We start from the raw sequence: 22,108 nt of genomic DNA, 5'->3' as shown, positions 1-22,108 counted from the left end.
GGAAAAATAAAGACAAGTTACATTGGGCTTTGAGTAGTACACACCAATACTCTGTTGTGTCAGGGTACAAAGTGGCTTACAACTTCTTCCACAGCCCAATCGAAAGCTGCCCAGACCATTTCAGACAAAGCCCCTTGTGGAAGGGACTATGGAAGCTCCGGATCCCTCATAAGATAAAGATCTTCCTCTGAAAGTCGTTGCATGACCGCCTCCCAGTCTTACAAAATATCCACCAGAGGTTTCCAGGAACGCTGGGGGAGTATCCCGTCTACCACCGGGAAGAGGAATCAACCTCCCACTGCCTAATCTACTGCTCTGAGGCTCAGGAAGTGTGGAAAAGAATGCCCATTAGTTGCTTATTACCGCTGCAAAGAACGATGACCTTTCAGGAGTGGTGGACACAAATGAAAGAAAATATAGCACAACAGCACAATGAAAATTTTGAGCTCAATATCCTGGCTATTACCTGTTGGAGCGTGTGGAAAAGGAGAAATCTGAGAGTTTTTGAACAAACCAACAGCCTTCCCAATGCAGTGGTGGAGTCGGTCCTGAAGCTCTGCAACGAACTGAATCATCACCCACAGAGAAGATCGAGCCCTAATCCTTGAAAGTCCATCTTTGATTTTCTGCTTCCCTTTCAATTTTGTTGAAGCTACGCTATTGTTTGCTCTGTTCGCTTGCTTAGCAATTATGGGAGATCCCCAATTTCTAATTGTAAGTCCAATTTTGGACAAATTCAATTATTTTAGTAATAAAATAATATGCCATTGTCTTTGAAAAAAAAATAATTTCATATGTGCATTTAGTTTGTTTTAAAGTTTTATTTTTTGTTTCACTATTTTTTTTGTTATCTCAAAAACAAATGTAATTCTATAGTTTAGCGTATGTTTATTATCAAAAACTAAAAATTGTAATTTTTGTGTTAACTTTTTTAGTTAAACTATTAATTACAAAAAATTATTTTTTATTTATCAATTTTTTTCTTTATTATTTGTATCATAAATTTTATTGCTTTTTTTTTCTAATATTTTTTTTCTAGTATTCTCTGGTACATGTTATTACTCTTAGAATTTTTATTATTTCTTGTTTATATGAGTTTTTTACTACTATTTTTTTATATTGTAATTTATTAATCCCATTAGAAAGACTAAATTAAATAAAAAATTAAAATAAAAATAATATTAGAATTATAATAAAGAGTGAAAATCATAACTAAAAGAATACTAAAAGATATTGAGTATTAAAAAAAATACTAAAATTTAAATATTTTTATTAATTTAGTTATTTTATTGATCTTTATAATTTCACCAAAATTGTAATGAGGTCCTATACTTTTTTTTAATTGAACAGTGTAGAAATACAATTAAAAAAAATACAATAATCTAATTGCGAATTTGATGAAACTATAAAAACTAACAGAATAACTAAATATTTTTTTAATCTCAAAATGACTTTGAATAATATAATTTAAATAATATTTATTTTATTACAACTTAATTTAATATAAAAATCGTCAAACATAAACTCTATTAATACTAACTTATTTTTAATTAAAAATTAATTTTAATCAAATTACTGTATACTAACTGTAATTCGAATGGACAGAAATATTAAAATTATCCAGCAATAATAAATGGCAGTGAGCATATTAATTAATTAAGCGTTACATATTAATTAAGTGTTACATATTCTTTTGTGTAGATTTTTAATTGTATTTAGAGGGAGAATGGATGTACTCATGTACACAATTTTTTTCGTGTAAATCTTCAATTATAAAAAAAATGATAAGATATAAAATATGTGTTTGGTTTAGGGTTGTTTGGGTGAACTTTTAAGAAAAGATTTTTTTGAGTTATTTTTTTTTTAAATCTTATAAAAAAGTAAAAGTAATTTTATGTTTGGTATTCCATGCAAAAAGATTTTTTTATCTATCAAGTATTTTTAGGTATAACAATATAAAAGTACTTTTTGTTTATTTATTGCATGAAGAACATCTTTTTTTTTTAAGAAAAAAGATCTTTTAAAAAAATGTAAATTACAGCTTCTCAAAAAATATTTTTTTCTAATACTTTTACTTTTACTATTAAAAATTTGTCAAACACACTAAAAAATAAAAAAAGATCTTTTGTCATTAAAAAAAAAATTTTATTAAAATAATGACGCGAAAACAAGCACTTAGTATTAGTAACTTTAAATTATATATTTAGTTTAGTTTAAAGTTTTATTTTTTGGTTTGACTATTTCTTTTATTCTAAACACAAATGTAATTCTATAATGTAACATATATTTATTATCAAAAATTAAAAATTGTAATTTTTGTATTTACATTTTCAATTAGACTATTAATTAAAGAAATTATTTTTATTTATCAATTTTATTCTTTATTATTTGTATCATAAATTTTATTTTATTTTTATTTTTTTGTAATATTTGTTCTCGGATACTCTCACGTATGTTATTATTTTTAGAGTTCTTATTTGTTTTTTTTGTATATATGAGGTTTTTTTATTGCTATTATTTCTTTTTTATGGAGTTTTTGTTGTTGTTTTATATTGTAATTCTATTAATCTCATTAAAAAGATTAAATTAAATAAAAAATTAAAATAAAAGTAATATTAGAATTATAAGTAGTGAAAATTATAGCTAAAAGAATACTAAATAGTAGCGAGAATACTTTTTATTGATTTAATTATTTTGAATTGTAATTAGGTTCTTATATATCTTTTCTTTTTAATTAAGTAGTATAGAAATACAATTAAAAAAAAATTAATTAAAAATTTGATAAAATTATAAAGACTAATAAAATAATTAATTTTTTATCTAAAAATAATTTTAAATAATATAATACAAACTAACATTTAATTTATTATAATCTATTTTGATATAAAAATTATTAATCATAAATTCTATTAATACTAACTCATTTTTAATTAAATATAAATTTTATTCAAATTATAATATACTGACTTTAATTCAAACACAAAAAAATATTAGAATTATCCAATAATAATAAATGGCCGTAGACATGTTAATTAATTAAGCGTTATATATTATATATTTAACTAAGTGTTGACACAATTATCTAATGAATTTTTTTGTCAAATGAATTTTATTTATTGGCTTTTAATTTTAAATTTTTTTATTTATTGTTTCAATTTTAAATTTGATATAGAGAATGAAAACTGCACACGAAAAACTTTTTTGAGAAAATTTTTTTTATTATTTATTAGTTTATTTTTAGTTAGTAATTATAATAATTTTTAATTATTTAAAAAATATTTTTATATATAAATACATTGTGATAAATTTTTGTACACACATAATATTTTTTATTACTAATTAAATAATTAAAAATTATTAAGATTATTGACTAAAAATAAATAATAATAATAATAAATTTTATTAACATTTTAGAAATTATTCCCAATGAATTATAACTCAAATAGTATAATCTCTCCATACTCACTTAAGAGATGACGGATTCGAATCTCACTATCTTCAGTAAAAAAAATTAAAAATTATTATAATTACTAACTAAAAAAATAAACTAATAAATAAAAAAATTTTCCAGAGAGTTGTTGCTTCGTTTGTCTAGCTTTTATTTCCTATATCAAATTCAAAATTAAAATAATAACAAAAGATAAGATTCAAAAATAAAAAGAGTCCACTTTATATTATTTTTATTTTTAGATAAATTAAATAAAAAAATTTTAAGTATTAAAAAATTCACCTTCCTGTGTTTTTATTTTTTTTATTTTCTCTATATTCAGTGAGAGAATGGATGCATGTACATCCTTTTTTTCGTGTAAATTTTTGATTATCAAGAGAGAAATGAGAACATATAAAGTATGTGTTTGATTTTGTATTAATAATTTCATATGTACATTTAGTTTGTTTTAAAGGTTTATTTTTTTGTTTGACTATTTCTTTTATTTCAAAAACAAATGTAATTCTATAGTTTAGCGTATGTTTATTATAAAAAACTAAAAATTGTAATGGTTGTATTTACTTCTTCGATTGACTATTAATTACAGAAATTTATTTTTTATTTATCAATTTTAATTTTTATTATTTATATCATAATTTTTTTTTCTAATATTCTCTCGTACATGTTATTACTTTTAGAATTCTTGTTATTTTTTATTTACATAAGTTTTTTTATCGCTATTATTATTTTTTATATGGAGCTTTCTTTATTTTTTTATATTGTAATTTATTAATCCATTAGAAAGACTAAATTAAATAAAAAATAAAAATAAAAATAATATTAGAATTATAAGTAGTAAAAATTATAACTAAAAAAATACTAAAGAGTATCGAGAATACCAAAAAAAGTACGAAAATTTAAATATTTTTTATTGATTTAATTATTTTGTTGGTCTTTATATTTTTGCTAAAATTATAATTAGGTCTCTATACTTCTTTTTTTCAATTAAGCAGTGTAGGAATGCAATTAAAAAGAAAAAAATATAAGAATCTAATTATAATTTTTTTTGTGACTATCTAATTACAAATTTGATGAAACTATAAAGACTAATAGAATAATTAAATTTTTTTATCTAAAAATGACTTTAAATAATAGAATCAAAATAATATTTAATTTATTACCATCTATTTTGATATAAAAGTCGTCAAACATAAATTCCATTAATACTAGCTCATTTTTAATTAAAAATTAATTTTATTCAAATTACTGTATATTAATTAACTATAATCTAAACACACATAAATACTAAGATTATTCAGCAATAATAAATGGCGGTGGGCATATTAATTAATTAAGCATTATATATTAATTAAGCGTAGATCTAAATGGTTTGATCAATTTTTTTTGTCAAATAAGATTAAGCGTTACATATTAATATTAATTAAGTGTTACACAAAATTTTCAATTGTATTCAGATGGAGAATGGATATACACCATTTTCTCGTGTAAATCTTCTATTGTCAAAAAGAAAATGATAAGATGTAAAGTATGTGTTTGTAACATATATTTAGTTTGGTTTAAATTTTTTTTTTCTAAATATAAATGTGTTTTTATAGTCTAACATATCGTATATTTAGTTTGTTTTAAAATTTTATTCTTTTGTTTGACTATTTTTTTGTTATTTCAGAAACAAATGTGATTCTATAATTTAGCCTATGTTTATTATTAAAAATTAAAAATTATAACTTTTGTATTTACTTTCAGTTTGACTATTAATTACAGAAATTTATTTTTTATTTATCAATTTTTTTCTTTATTATTTGCATCATAAATTTTGTTTTTTTTGTAATATTTTTTCTAATATTGTCTCGTAAATGTTATTACTTTTAGAATTCTTGGTATTTCTTGTTTTGATGAGGTTTTTTTACCGCTGTTACTATTTCTTTTTTATATGGAACTTTTTTTTAATGTTTTATATTGTAATTTATTAATCCTATTAGAAAGACTAAATTAAATAAAAAATTAAAATAGAAATAATATTAAAATTATAAGCAGTGAAAACTATAACTAAAAGGATACTAAATATTATTGAGAATACTAAAAAAATACTAAAATTTAAATATTTTATATTAATTTAATTATTCTGTTAGTTTTTATAGTTTTATCAAAATTGCAATTAAATGCTTATATTTTTTTCTTTTTAATTGAGCAAGTAAAAAGACAATTAGCAAAATATATATAAAAATCTAATAACAAATTTAATAAAATTATAAAAACTAATAGAATAATTAATTTTTTTAATCTAAAAATGACTTTAAATAATATAATTCAAAATAATACGTAGTTTATTGCCATCTATCTTAATACAAAGGTCGTCAACCATTAACTCGATTAATACCAATTTATTTTTAATTAAAAATTAATGTTATTTAAATTACTGTATACTAAGTTTAATCCGAACATACAAAAATATTGGAATTATCCGGCAATATCTGTGCATGTGCCACTGCGCAGTTGCCGCCAATATTTTTCTCGTTGCTGTTTCAAAACTCTCAAATGTATAATTATAACAAGCATTTGAAGATGAGATCTGATACCACCAGTTTTATAGCTACATTGCCATACTGCAGTATGGAGGAGGATTCCCTCTGGACCATACACTTGTAACAACTAACAATTGCGAGCTTCTGAATTCTGATCATCCATGCATGTTTCGATCCTAGCATATATGCTCGCTTTTATTATAACCAAAACAGGGTTAATTACGCATTGTAAAAGTTATCCTCAAAAAAATATTAACATATACTATCTTAGATAAAATATAACTCAAATTAAGTTTTTTCATATAAAAAGGTTTACAGTATAGGGAAAGGAGAAGTGGCACACAGGTCCAAAATGTTGGGTACTAGAATTAATAAAGTAGGATAACATAACTAAATTAAAATTTATAGACGCCGATATATAAATTTAAATAAAAATTTTAGATAATAATATAAATAATATAATAAAATAATAAAATTATAATTTTAAAATATATATAATAAATTATAATATTTTTTTATACATTATAAAAATAATACTCATAAACAGTTATAATATATAAAAAATCTTATTATTTTCTCTCTTAATTTCCAGTTACTCGAACTTTACAAAACATAGTATACAGTACAATTGCTTATGAGAACTCTTCAATTTATATCGAGTGTTTGGCGGCTTACAAAGAATACTTGTACTTTAATGATAATCAATTTGAATTAAATGTGATATAGATTTAGTTTGAAATTTTGGATAAATAGATTAATTAAATTTCTTTAAAAAATGGTTTAAATAATAAATATTTATATAAAATAATTTATTTTTTATTAAAAGAATTGTTTAATTTTTTAATTTTTAAAAGTATTTATTTTAAAAAATATAATAAAAAATTATTATAAAAGAATTTATTTTTATTAATTTTTTTTGTAAATACTTAAATAATTTTTTAAAAATTATATTAAATACACGTACGGGAACTTTTTCTCATGGCGGTGCATGACGCACTTGGTTCATATATTGGACACGTTCTAAGGTATAAGCACAACTTGCTTATTGAACCAAATGAAAACAAATACTACTTTACATTTACTGCTGCCTTCTTTGACTTTTCAACCATTGAATTGTAAAGTTTTAAATTTTTCTACTTTCTTCATTTATTCTTATTAATTTTTTGTTTGTCTTTAACCATAAATTGTATAACTTGACAAAGAGTATCAAATAAAATTTTCCTTCTCACAAAAAATGGAGAGGAAACATGTAAAAACAAGAGATGGGATGTTTGATATTTGAAGATCACTCGAGTTTTGATGATGCCCGCATTGCATTATGGGTTATCCTTAAACCTAAGAAACGCATATTCTTTACTTTACCCCCTTCTCTTAATGTAATGCTTTGGTAACAGAAACCAACTTGAAACAGATTCCCAGATCATGCGTCTCTTAAATACAACAATGGTAAGCAATAGAATTCTTTTGTGTTGCAAATATCAGAGATGTGTGACACCGAGTACAAGAGTTTCTACTTATGGCTGGCAGAATTCATAGGCTTCTTAGGCCTACTTGCACTGTGCCTGTGGCTAGCCTTACGACCCAAAGAGCCAACATGCAGCGTCACCTTCGTAACCATAGAACAGCCCTCTGATCAAAACGGGACCATCTTTTACTCTCTTGAATTCGAGAACCAAAACAAGGACTCTAACATCTACTATGATGACTCAACTTTCCTTTTCTTGTATGGGCAGCGTCAAGACAAGGTGGCTGAGACAACCTTAAAATCATTTCATCAAGGGACTAGTAGCAAGCGCGAGGAATCTGGCACTGTCCACGCTAAATCTGAACTACTGAAAACTCTGCTCTCCAATGCAATAAAAAATGCCACCAGTGAGTTAAAGGTGGCTTTAAGGACGAGGTTTCACTACAAGACATGGGGAATCAAGAGCAAGTTTCATGGGTTAAACCTTGCTACTAATCTACCAATAGGTGGTGATGGGAAGCTTAAGTTTTCGGAGAAGAAAAACAAGTACAAACTCAAACAGTGTGGTACCAAGAAATTGGTCAGCTCGGTAAAGCACTGATCTCATTCCCTCCATTTCTTTCTCTTGGTTCAATTCTTCATCTTATCCTTTTCCCTTCATTTCTTCTAACACTTAGAAAACATACCCAATTTGTGTGCATGTGATCCAATACCTATATGAGAGAAATAGAGAATGTTGCTTTACATAGGAAAATTAAAGATTAGGTTATGATGGTTTCTTCAAATCAATATTAGCTACAATACAGTCAGCGCAAAAAAGATTATTTGGTTTTGCATTATGTTGTGTGAGAAAACTGTGTAGTTTTAGTTTTAGTAAGATTTTCTTGTGTACATAGTTGGTGTAAACCAGATAGAAACAAGAGAATTCAATATTTGTGTATTCTTTTTCCCCCTTCAAATAAGTACTCATGTAGTGGTATCCATTGAACTAAACGTCAATAATGAAATAAAGCAGCGTTCACAATACACATTGTCGATCTACTCCATATTTGAATTTCCTTCCACTCGGTTGCCTATTATTACATTCAACATCTACATATTTAAGAAAGAAATATGCAGTGTTTTTAATTAAATATAAGCAAGATGAAAGCTAAATTATATTTTACAAAAGAGAAATATAAAGGACCAACATTTTTTTATCAATATTAATTAATATTTTAGGTTAATATTTTATTTATATATTATTAAAATTTAAAATAAAAAATTTATGATTTAAAATTTAATATAAAAATATTTTTATTAGTCAAACATTAATAAAAAATAATAAATTTTAGAGGCCTGCTATATATACAAGCCTTTTTGGCTTACAAGTTATACAAGTTGCTCCAAGTACAAGAAAAAAACACGTGCTCCTTCAACAACACGTTCACTCTTCGTCTTCTTCCTCAATCAAAACACAAACCATCAAGAAAAAAACACGCGCCCCTTCCACAACACGTTCACTCTTCCTCTTCTTCCTCAATCAAAACGCAAACCATCAAGATTCAAGAGACATTCAAAACAAACTATTACGATTCTGCAGAAACGTTCCAACTTCTCGCGAAGAGTAGAAGAAATCAAGAAGAAAAGATACAAATCTCCATCAAAAATCACCAAAAAATGGAAGAAACATTATTCAAGGTACTGTGTTCTTCTAGGTTTTTTTTCTAGATTGTCTCTGCCATGTGCCTCATCCTTAACCAGTAAAATATTAAAAGATTTCAAGAAGAAATATACTGTCTCTCCCTGTTTTGGGTGTATTTCTTAAATTCTTTGGGTGTATTTTTGTAATCCTTTCTGTAACCGTTTGGGTGTATTTATGTAACCGTTTGGGTGTATTTCTATAATCGTTTGGGTGTATTTCTGAAGTTCTATTATTTTCAAAACGATTTCAAAATTTGATTTCAGAAATCATGAAAATCGAAAAAAACGAAGTAAAGAGAGAACGCATGAAGGAGATCCAACAAATTTGACAAGAAACTCGAAAAAAGAAACGAAATCTTTTGAAAAATGGAAGTTATATATTTGTGCGTTAATTGATTTGAATTGATTTAAAATTCTGTTAAAAAGGCACGTAACAAGCAGCGCGTTTAATGGATGGATTTCGTTTAGACTTGTAAAGCTTGTAAATGCAAAACACACTTGTATGTATAGATTAATCCTAAATTTTATTGGTGATATAGTATGGTTCAAACCTAAGAAATACGAAAGAACCAAGACCATATTAGTACAAGCAAAGATCATTAGCATTATTGGGCATAAATTTGATGTTTATACACAAACATGCAACATGCATTTGAGCCTCTCTGCATACAATATAAAAGACGAGTGCACTGGATGCAGAGTGCAACATGTCACTTAATAACTAAAAAGGAATAAAATTATGCAAATTATGCAAACCTTGTGGCTAACAATGCAAGTTGATTTAAGGTAGTTTTCATAGTATTTATTGGAGATGAACTTATATTTTTCACTACTTTAGTTAATTTGATTAGTTGTCTAACTTTAATTTCTTTTATCATTTCTATTCTTAAATAAATTAAACATCATTTAATAGGTACATATTTAAATTATCAACACAAATTAAATGAGTCTTCTGTTTATAAAATTACATAGATATGTTGCAACATAATAGAATAATTTTTTTGATTTTGAACAAGTCTGATCACTTTTTAAATTTATAAATAATTTCATAAATATCTAGTTTCTTCCAAAATATATTTTTCTCATAACAAGATCAGCATCACAGAAAGCAAAATATTCATAAAAGAAAATCAGAAGATCATAAAAGAGATCCATAATACCACAAAATAAGAAAAATAACCACCAGAAAATTATTGTTGTACTAAATCTATGAAAAAAAACTGAAAAAAAACTAGAAACTAGACAAACGATAGCAGAAACAGAAATTAAAACCTGAAACATCAAAAGGGAAAGAAGGGAGTGGAAGAAAAGGAATAAGAGAGAAAAGAAGAGTCTTTTCCAGATCTGAAACCATCGAGAAAAGAAAACTCAAAAAAACAGGATAACAAAGGTAGGAAAAGGAGAAACGAGATAGGTGGGTGGGGAAAGAAAGGAAGAGGAGAGAAAGTGAAAGCTTGTTGGGGGAGAAGAGATCAATGGAGATGGAGGGCTGCAGCTCCGGTGTTAGCTCTGTTTCTGTTATTTAAGATTCTCTGTAATTGAATATTACGTCTCCTCTTAGTTCATTGTTCAACAAATAGGATATTTATCTTCTAATTTAGATATTGATTTAACAATCCCGCTAGGTAACTATCAATGGGGTCCAGCCAACTCCTGCCAATTCCTATTGGGCTAGACCTAAAGCCTACCACACTAAAAAAATCATTCCCCCAATTATCCATCCTTATCCTAATTCAGATATCACCCATCACCTTTCACCTTACTCTATTTTCACTGCATCTGCTCCACTCCCTCCTCCCTTATCATGTCGTCACCTTCGCCGTTAACAACGCACCTTAGCGCCACCGTCGTTCCTCCAATTCCACCGCTAATCAAGAACTAGCACATGGAAGTCATTGCGAGCCAGTCGCCACCAGCACACGGAAGTCATGGCACCTCCATCGCGCTATTGCGGCACCGACCAGAGATGCGCTCCCTGTCGCTGTTGCATACTGCCGCAACCTTCATTCACGTTGCATGCCTTGCGACACAAGTCAACATGCCACAGTGCCGCCACTTCATCGTCCAGGATCACTGGATCCTCCTCGGTCGAGAAACGAGTAGCCGCCTCCCCCACCACCGTTCACGAATGCACACTTTTCACCCTATTTCCCGTCAGCCTCCTCTCTGCTCGCCACCCTGTTCCCTCGGACACATGCCCATCAATATAGTAATGAGGTCATGCAGTGCTGTTTCAGTTTTTTTGTTTCTTTTTTCTTTAATTTTTCATATTTGCAGGAAGATGTTTTTTTATGTTTTTTGTGTTTCTTTTTCATAAAATTTGAGGTTTATTTTACTGAAATTGGATGTTTTTTGGAGATGGTATTATGTTTTTGATATTTTTTATATCTTCTGTTGGATGTTTCTTTAATATTGTTATAGTAGCTATCATAGGGTTAATTGGTTTGTTATAGTAGTTATAACATGTATTGTGGTTGGATCTCCTTCTTCATTCTTTTGTACTATAAATTGCCTCTAAAATATGGAAAGAAGCCATATTATAAAGTTGTTTATTCGGATACTTTCAGTACTTATTCTTAATCACCTGGACACTTTATCAATGATGCAAGTCAAATTCAATCACGAAGATATGAATATTAATATTGATATTATTTTTTATTTAGTATATGAAAATCCTATGATAAAGACAAATTTTATGAACGACTGTTTTAACTAAAAAATTGCAAGCCTGACTTAAAATTATTTGGAGCATACCATAACATATTAATGAAGTTGAATTAATACTATTGATAGTAGCATCCTGAATTTGTTGATGATCTCATTATCCTTCAAAAAAATATGTCGCTTATTTTTAAATCCCGTTTAATACATGTTAATATTGCTTCTATAATCATTTGACTGTCAACTCTTCATGTGTGTGTAGTATTTTAGGATAATAGCCTGTCGTAATTGATAATGATTTATATATACTAATTCCTATAAATGCCACCCTATAATGTTAAGGGATATTGATGGGGTAAGGTGCATAAGGCTCTGAAAGAGAAGTATGGAGACTAAGGGTATAAGGAAGGTGATGTTATTGGTTTCTATATCATTGTTTTTGGATCTGGGGTCTGATTGTGTAAAGTATGGTTTGTACTTGTAACACCCTACCATACTTAATCTTATACTTAAGTCATAAGATTGAGATAGTAAGGTATTACAACCTCTAAAAATAAAAATATATATAATAATATAGAAAGAGATACTTAACTAGGAGTCTTGAAAAACGGGTAAAACAGGATCACAAAATTCAAAAGCGCAACCCTCAGAAAACGTGGTTACTTACGTGAGAAGAAAACTAAAGTTCAATAACGTATATGTACAGATGATACGAGTAGAGGGCCAAGAACACAGCATAACTAACTCCTGACTCCACCTGCGAAGCCAAGGCAGGTTGGAGAACATATACGTACATATATATCATAATAATAACCCAAAAGGACATGTTCAAAACCCTAGTTCTTCATAAAACCTCTAATAGGTACATAAACAAAGTAATTCTTACATACAAGAGGAGAAACTATACATATATATGCATCAAAATAACAAAAGGAGACCCCAAAGTAAACCACTTCACCGCAGAACCTTCAGACGCCTACCGAGGAGCCACTCGACCTGCATCTGAAAACAACAACACAGTATGGGGTGAGAACCGGAGGTAAAGGTGCCACACATGTAATATATAATGTCCTGGGAATGCCAAAGGCAATCCTAGAATTCCAACATACAGTTATAAAACTTAATTTCTAAGCAGAAGCCATAAAAAGAGGTAGGTAATCTAAAACACTCCTAGACTTACTCACTTTTAAACCTAACATCAACGCCAACCCATTTTACCCTTCCTCCGCTCCTCCGTCATCCATAAATCATGCAGAGATAAGCAACCAGACAAATTCACACACAAGAAGAATCAGATAGAGCAAGTAACAAGTATAGCAGGTAGCAGGATATATATTCAGTTAGGCAATCTCAGATAATACATAGCAATCAAAACAAACAAATGCGCATGATGCATACCTGTCCTATAGCTGTTGATATCAACTGTCGGTTACGTAGCCATCCCAACATGTTCTCAAGCTCAAAATACACAATGGGGAGGACCCCCAAGCTGACATGGGGAAAAGAACGCCCCAAGCTCAATAATATCCATGGGACGAATCCCAAGCTGACATGGAGAGAAGAGACAACACCCCAAGCTGACATGGGGAAGGAATACCCCAAGCTGACATGGGGAAGATAGTACCCCAAGCTCAATAATGTTCAATCATTAGCGTACATATGCAACTCCGGCATACTCGCGACATTACTGCAGTTTCTCAATAAATACCACAGGAAAATCCCGGCTGACATGGGGAAGACAACGCTCCAAGCTCAGGTTATTCAATCATGTCTTACAATTTATCATTTTCATTCTCAATACTAATTCATGTCTCAATCTCGTCATTCTCCATTTCACTCAACTCATTGATCATACATTTTTATTATTCTTGATTAATCAATATCATCAAGTCTCAATTTCTTACATTACTCTCTTCCTTCATCTTATCAAATCAAATACTATCTTCTCCAACTATTAGTTATCTTTCTTCATCTCTAAGTTACCACCGTTTAACTTTAAATGTGTCCTAGAGATAACTTACACACTTTTACTTACCTACGTTCATGCATACAGTCAAATTTGGACATACCCTTTGGATCTAAATCAAAGTTTTACCGCCTTTGGATTAGAATTGAATTTTATAACAAATTCAATAAAAATCTGCTGCTACACTTAAGAAGGTTTAGAAAAATACAGCAGGCAACTCCGTTTTTACAAAATCTATAACAAATTCAATTATAATCCATTACTCCTAGATTTTGGTGAGGATACACTTTACACCCCTAAGTTTTAGAAAAAATAAGTTTCAGGTTCATAGCACTTCGTTTGGTTAATTAAATGTCAATTGAAATTGCTACCCTGTTTCCAGTAATTGGTTCTGAATTTTCTGTGAACAGCCTAACTTCCAAGAGACATAACTAACTCTACAAAGTAGATATGGACATGAAATTGGTACCCAATTAAAGTAGACTCAAGATATTCAAAATCCTTTTAAAAGCAACTCAAAATTCAATTTAAATCAAAAGTTATAGCGTCTGGAAGTTGGTACTGCAGAACCAGAAAACCAGAAAATTCTGCAGCGACCACTAAATTTCAAAAATTTATATCTTCCAAACCACTTAGCCAAATTCCATGAAATTTTTATGGGGTAATCTTGACTTATAGGGATTTGTTAGGAAAATGAGTTGGTTCGAAAATCATGTCTAGATTATTCCCAGTTTTCGTTTTAAGTTGCTGTCCAAATAGTTTAGAAATTTCTGCAGCAAGACTTTTCAATTTCACTAACCAAATTTAGTCCTCTAGGTTTCCAACTTATACTAATCCACCATTCCTCTTATTCATCACCTTATCTACTTAAATTATATCACAACCCTACCCCGAAACCTCAGTTCCTTGTACCTATTAGAAATCACCATATTTATATCATACAAGCTCACTTTAAAGCATTAAAATTCTGCACTTCTTTCAACAATAATAAACCAACCAATCAACGGAATTTCAGCAACAACAACAATCTTATTAACTCATCACCACAACATTAATCTAAATAACCATACCAACAATTCCACATAAACACCACTCAATCTCAACCATATCATTAAATTGTCATAATCATCAATCCTTCATCCATCATCATTATACTAACATACATATATATATTTGCATTCAACCCATATTATCAATTACTCAACACATGTCCACATCAACTTGTCCATCAATATCATAAAGACTAATAATTTAACACAATTAATCGTTTCAACTTATCCTATAGTGCTCTAGCCCAAGTTTTCACAAAACCTTACATATTAAACACGCGAAACTTAAACCATACCTTGGTCGATTACGATATTTAGTCCAAGGCAGCCCCTCAAGTCACCACACAGCCCCTCAAGTTTAGAGAAACCCACCAAAATCTTAGCTCCAATCATCACCAAGCCTCCAACATATACACGTATACACCTAATTTCACTTATATCACCATACATACTCAAAATTCACATTTAACATACTAGAACTGAAATTGGCTAGGGTTTATAAACCTTACCTTGTATGTGTCTCAATCAAACCAAAGCCCACTCATTCCTCAACTCAATTTGATCCTATAACATCAATTTATTCAAAATCTTAACACCCAAAAATCTTACTATTCTCGAATTGAAGAAGAGAGAATAGAAGCTGAGATTTTGATTTCCTTACCTTGAATGGTACTGAGCTTTGTAGAGCTCGTCACTTCAGTCGCGTGGCCGCAAACATTGCGGCGATCGGAGCTCCGGATCAAAAGTTATGTGGATTTGAATTTGTGGTGAGGATTTGTGAGTTTGCATGTGTCTTCCCCTTCCTTGGTGTTGCTTCAACGTTTATGCTGAATGGAAGGAAGAAGAATGCTTCTTCTAAAGTGAATTTGGGCTGTTGGGTTGGGCTTGGGCCTATTCTGGGTTCGGTTTGACCGGTTCGGCCCATTCAGCCCAATTTTAGGCCAAATTCTTTAAAATTGGTGTCAAAATTCTCGTTTTAATTAGCTCTATACTATTTTACTATTAAATTCGTATTTCTAATTTTCTTTTATTAAAATTAATTCATTGACTAATTATTCGCTAATTTAGCGGAGTTTACAGTACTGCTGCATCTTTGATTCATTATACATTATAGATATAATCGTATTCCTTTTTGAATTTTGCAAACTGAATATCTGCTTATTGGAAATTAGGTGTGCTTAATTTACCTACTTGAAAAAATTTATTATACAAATGAATGAATCAATAATAAATTTGAATTTGGAAGATACAAATCGCTTCTTTTTGTTGAGAAAGATAATAAGTTGGCAGAATCTGTCATCAAGAGGATGTTGAAGTACTGGCCAGTAACAAATTATCAGAAAGAAGTTCTTTTTTTGGAGCTCTGTCTTGTTGGTTGATGTAGTAATAAATCAGATTTTGTAAGTGTCATTACTTCTGCTGTTATAAATGAAATTCCCTTGCCTATAATATAAGTTTTGAATTTCCTTTGCTGTAAGTTGTATTTTAAGTGTTCCATGTTCATAAAAATAACATGATTCCAAGTATCACATTGTATGTAGAAAGTGAGATATCTTTCTTCAAAAATAGCGTGTACTAAGGTGTAGTTTTCAAGGTTCTTTTTAACAAGCGATACTACCCTGCCGCTTCAATGTATACTCTCCCCAATGAACCAAACTGCACGGTCAAGTTCAACTTTGGCCCCGACTTTAAATTCTTATACCTAAGAATTTCCAAGATCGGCCAATTCTCAATCCGATGATCAAAGTTCCCTACCATAGTTTTGATAATTGAGGCTACTGAGAAGAAACTGTGAAAAAGTTGATGACCTTTAAATGAAATTTAAATTCTTTTCTGTTTCAAGCTTGATAAATTCTTATATTGCACATATACTTCTTTGATTATGCTATCAAAGGACTGATAGATTCTTATGTAATTGCTTGATTGGTGTTAATGTTTAAATGATATTTAATCCATGGGATGTTGCCTATACTTACGTTGCATCCTTAGGTGATTGTTGCATGCTAAAAAATATTGTTTAGCTTCGAAGATGGAGAAGGGAAGGTAAGAGAAGAGAAGAGAAGAGGAATTTAGGGATTAGGATTTTTAAATTTGATTCAGGAATCAAATTTCCGCAAAAAGGTTTACTAATCCACGTTAGCTAGCCATTGCCTAGTCAGCGAGTCCACATTAGCTTTTCGATGGTGCCTATTGATGAAAAATGCTTGAAGGATGACTCTGAGTCCCAAAGTGTAATTTCAGGGATGAATATGGGTAATTATTAATTTTAGGGACTACTTTGAGTCTCGAGTGTAACTTCAGGGACCACTTTGAGGCTTAACTTGTCAAACCTTGATTATCACCTTTGGGGGTTTGGGTGGTTTTAATTAGATATTCATTTTAGTTGCCGTTAAATTTGGAAATTTTAGCTGAATTTTTGAATAGTTTTTGTTGGATTCTCAAAATTTTTTAAATTAAGTGATTTATACTCTTAAGGATTTATTAGATTCTTATTTTGAACATCAAGGAACCTAGTTTATTCATCAATAAACTTTCTAAGTTTATATGAATGTGCATATAATTTTTCTAAGATACTCAGTTTCTCTGTAGATATATAACATTAATGTAAGTTCAATTGTTTGTTACATCTATTTGGTTATAATAATCTAGTAACTATAAATTTATCATCATACTGAGATGCAATGAAAGGAATCATTTACAATATGCATCAATGTGGAATCAGAAATTCATCATGACCAAAAAATTTACAAGAATTTTATATTTTTTTTAGAGGAGGTGAAGCTATATCGGTTAGAAAACTATTATATAATTACTATACAACTAGCTAAACAAAGAAAAACTTTCTAGCTGCTAAACTTGAATCACATCTTTTTCACTTCGTCCGATTCATCAAATATTTCATATTCCTCTTCCATCAATTTAAATTCATCAATCATTTTAAAGTAGACTTTCTATTTTTCGATGTAATCTTGCAGGCCAAAATCCTTGAGCGCATCTTCTGATGATGTGGTACATTACTTCTGCAAACAGCAAAACTGAACCAAAAATCTTCAGCATTGTATCTATTACGACATGATTCAATCAGGAACATCCCAAAGCCTATAAAAAAACCTCTAGTAACTCATAAAGAAACATCCCAATTAATCCAAAAGTTTTCTTCCATCTTCTCTTTTGTGTGGGAAGCTTTTCATCCTCACCAGGTGCAAACAAGTTCCGAATTAGCTAATCCATCTAGTTTAGGCTGAAAAATATCTTATGAGATATTGGGGCTGCAGTAACCACCTAGTAACTTTGGCAAAATGGCAGTCACGAAGCACATGCATAACAGTTTCATTACTATGACGACAATGGGGGCAGGTAGCGTCTTGGGACATATGTCTTCTGTACCTTTCATCATTGCCCAGAATGATGTTATGAGCCACTAACCATAAAAGTAATGGATCCTTTCTGGACCTTTCCATCTCCAGATGAGGTTGAAGATATGATTTCGGACTCCCAAGTTATCTTGCAACGAGTTATAGGCAAATTTCAAGGAGAAAGTTCCATCAGAGGAGTTCTCCCACGCGATCTGATCACTTTCCTTCCAAGCCAAAGGCAGAGACATAGCCACAATTTTCTGAACTACCATCTCTGGAAAGTAAGCTTTTCATTTTATCTACATCCCAACCACCTGAAACGGTAAGGAAGTCCGTAAGTAAGGTTCCTGAATCAGAGGCAGAACTTACCTGTGGATGAAGCTTATTCAAGCTTCCCAGTTTTGGCACCTAGTTGTGTTTCTAAAACCTTATTTGAGACCCGTCACCTATGCGCCAGATCAAGTTAGCCTGGACATCTTCCCAAGAAGAACAGATACCCTTCCATAAATTAGAATTGATTTTCCTCATATTAATCAGAGGAACAATGTCATTTCCATATTTGTACTTAGCCCTCAGGACTTTCAACCAGAGGGAGTCTCTTTTATTGATCAAACCCTGATCTACTTTCATCATGAAGGCACGGTTTAAATCCTTAGCATGTCTGACTCCGAAACCACCATACAATTTTGACTTGTTCATTGTCTGCCAGTTTAAGAGATGGACTTTTCTAGTATGTTCTGTTTCTCCCCAAAAAAAGCTTATGCATTTACAATTAATGAAGTTACAAGTGGCAGTAGGTAATAAAGCAGCTTGCATAGTATAAGAAGGCATAACAGATAGAACAGATCTCATCAAAGTGGTTCTCCCTACTAGGGAGAAGGAGGAGGCCTTCCGATTGTTAAGTTTCCTCTTAATCTTAGCTTCAATATCCTTGTATGTGTCCTTCATCACTCTGGAGTGGATAATTGAAACACCCAAGTATTTACCCAAGTCGACCGTTCTAGGGAAATTCAAACAATTGCTTATGTTATCTCTCACATAGTACCCCACGTTCTTGGAGAAAAAAATTCTAATTTTTTCACTGCTAATTTTCTTATCGGAGCTCGTGTAAAACGCTTCCAAAATTCTCTTAATAATGTCTACTTGCTCCATATTTGCTTTCATAAAAAAGATCAAATCATCTACAAAACAAAGATGGGAAAGTTCAGGAGCCTCCCGATTTAGACGAATGGGCTTCCAAAATCCCATACTGACCACAAAATTAATAAGACGAGATAGTTTTTCCATGCACAGAACAAAAATATAAGGAGATATTGGATCACCTTGACGAATTCCTCTAGAAGGATGGAATTCGTTTAAGGAATCCCTGTTCCATAGAATTCCCATTCTAGCGGTGGAAATGAACGCACAAATAAGCTCAATTATGTTAAGAGGAAGCCCAACATCAATGAATGTGTCTTGAATGAAGCTCCACTTTAACCTGTCATAAGCTTTCTTAAGATCAATTTTGATGGGCATCCACCATTTTGAACCCTTTTTGTTCTTCATCGAGTGAATGATCTCTTGAGCGATGATGATGTTATTGAAGCTCTGTTTACCCGAAAAAAAGGTACATTGGGTAGGACTAACAATCTTATCCATAACTCTTCTCAATTTGTTAGTCAGAGTTTTAGCTATCACTTTATAAGAGTCATTACACAAACTAATTGGACGCATTTTCTTCAGATTGGTGACAGGTTCTACTTTTGGAATAAGCGTAATAATAGTTTTATTTATTTTCCCTACTTTATTAGGAGTAATAAAGAAACCCTTAATAAGCTTAACCAGATCCAAGCCAACTTTATCCCATTGATTTTGATTAAAGACTGCTTGAATGCCATCAATACCTAGCACTTTAAGACTTTCCATATTGAAAACTGACTCCTTAATCTCAGAGAAAGAAAACATATTACCTAAGGCATCCAGGTCCTCTTAAGGCAGTACCGGAAAAGAGTTTCTCAGAATAAATTCATAATTCAGGGTATCCTTCGAATATAGGCTGCACAAAAAAGTAGAGGCCATGTCCTCTAGGGCAGTTTTATCACTTACCCAGTTACCATCCGTGTCTTGGAGGCTGAACACCTTATTCCTTCTTCTTCTGGCAAGAGTAGTTGGTGCACGAAATTCTGATCTCAATGGCGCCAACAACTTGGTACGCACAATTGTAATCTCAACTCTTTTTCACAACTTCACACAACTAACCAACAAGTTCATTGGGTCGTCCAAGTAATAAACCTTACGTGAGTAAGGGTCGATCCCACGGAGATTGTCGGCTTGAAGCAAGCTATGGTCATCTTGTAAATCTCAGTCAGGCGGATTCAAATGGTTATGGAGTTTTGATAATTAAAAGATAAATAAACATAAAATAAAGATAGAGATACTTATGTAATTCATTGGTGGGAATTTCAGATAGGCGTATGGAGATGCGTTATTCCTTCTGAATCTCTGCTTTCCTACTGCCTTCATCCAATCATTCATACTCCTCTATGGCAAGCTGTATGCTGAGGATCACCGTTGTCAATGGCTACCGTCCGTCCTCTCAGTGAAAATGGTCCAGCTACGGGTTACGTAGGGCTAATCATCTGTCGGTTCTCACTTGTGTTGGAATAAGATCCAATGATCCTTTTGCATCTGTCACTACACCCAACATTCATGAGTTTGAAGCTCGTCACAGTCATCCCATCCCAGATCCTACTCGGAATACCACAAACAAGGTTTAAACTTTCTGGATCTCAGCCAGAAAATACCTGAAATCACAAAAAATATACAAACTCATAGTAAAGTCCAGAAATGTGAATTTTGCTTAAAAACTAGTAAAAATATACTAAAAAGTAGCTAAATCCTACTAAAAAGTATCTAAAAACAATGTCAAAAAGCATATAAATTATCCGCTCATCAGTAGTCCTATGAAAGTATTTAGTATTGCGATCTCCGAATTCGATCCACTTACATCTGGATTTCTAGAACCACATTACTTCTTCTTGAATAAGGATTTCGTCATATTCCCTCCAAAGAGAAACTTGTAAGTCTTGGAGAAAATTATTATTCTGGAGATTCATGCTAGTTGTATTCCCATTTAAACGCTTAATAATTCAGCTCTTCCTATTCATAATGTTCCCAAACACATTAAAATTCCAAGACTTTATTGATTTTTAAAACTAGAGAATGCAATCAGACCAAGAACCCACCAGATTCCAATTACTGCTGACCATGTTGGAGAAGTCGAGGTGAGTAAGTCAAGCGGCCATAAATCTGAAGGGTCTACGACCAGATTTAAAGCTGGGAAGGTGTTTAATAGAAGCATTCAGAAAATGGATTTGCCAATCCAAGTTGCAGAGTCCATGGTCTAATCGCTGAAACAAATCTCCCTTTTCCAGGTAAAAGGCCATCCAGAGAAATCCAGATCAAGAAGCCCAGTATCGAAAACACAGGATTGAAAATCCTCGCAAGCATTTCTACTATTTGATTAACCTCCCCTTCGCTCATGATTATAAAAAGTAGCATTGAAATCCCTGATCAGACACCAGGAAAGATCATTATCTAGATTCAGGTCACAAATATTATTCCATAGAGTTCTACAATTAATATTTTGGGGGCTAGCATAGATAGCAGAGAGTAACCAAGGTTTAGAATTTTCATATTGAACTTTCGTATTAACCATATGGTAATTATGACTAAGAATATCCACCCTCTAAAGATTAGCGTCCTAGAGGCACTAAATACTCCCAGAATGCCCTCTGGCCTCTTCAATGAAATATCCATCAAGTCCAAACTTCTCCCATACTGATTTACCATGGGAGCCATTTAAATGTGTTTCGACAAGAATAAAAAAACTAATCTTATACTTCTTTTGCAAGTCTTTGATGAGGCTGGAGAAAGCTATTCCTCCTGCTCCCCTGTAGTTCCAAGCTAAGATATT

At 30.8% G+C, this 22,108-nt stretch overlaps 1 protein-coding gene and 1 long non-coding RNA gene across 2 annotated transcripts; one reads left to right on the top strand and one right to left on the bottom strand.

The window, feature by feature from the left end:
* Positions 1-7,454: 7,454 nt before the first annotated feature.
* Positions 7,455-8,036, top strand: LOC112799655 (protein NDR1-like). Its single transcript, XM_025841723.3, has one exon. It carries the CDS (start codon positions 7,455-7,457, stop codon positions 8,034-8,036), a length of 582 nt encoding a protein of 193 aa, XP_025697508.1.
* A 4,568-nt stretch (positions 8,037-12,604) lies between these two features.
* On the bottom strand, positions 12,605-15,618 carry LOC114927724 (uncharacterized). The gene is made up of 4 exons (XR_003818847.2): positions 15,456-15,618; positions 15,304-15,358; positions 15,091-15,218; positions 12,605-12,781 (listed from the first exon to the last, which is right to left on the bottom strand). It is a non-coding gene; the product is annotated as an uncharacterized lncRNA (long non-coding RNA).
* Between the last annotated feature and the right edge of the window lie 6,490 nt (positions 15,619-22,108).

This window comes from Arachis hypogaea, chromosome 5 (genome assembly GCF_003086295.3).
Source record: "Arachis hypogaea cultivar Tifrunner chromosome 5, arahy.Tifrunner.gnm2.J5K5, whole genome shotgun sequence".
In the NCBI taxonomy this organism is placed as follows: domain Eukaryota; kingdom Viridiplantae; phylum Streptophyta; class Magnoliopsida; order Fabales; family Fabaceae; genus Arachis; species Arachis hypogaea.
The sequence above is the reverse complement of the archived record's forward strand: the minus strand, read 5'-3'. Positions and strand labels throughout refer to the sequence as shown.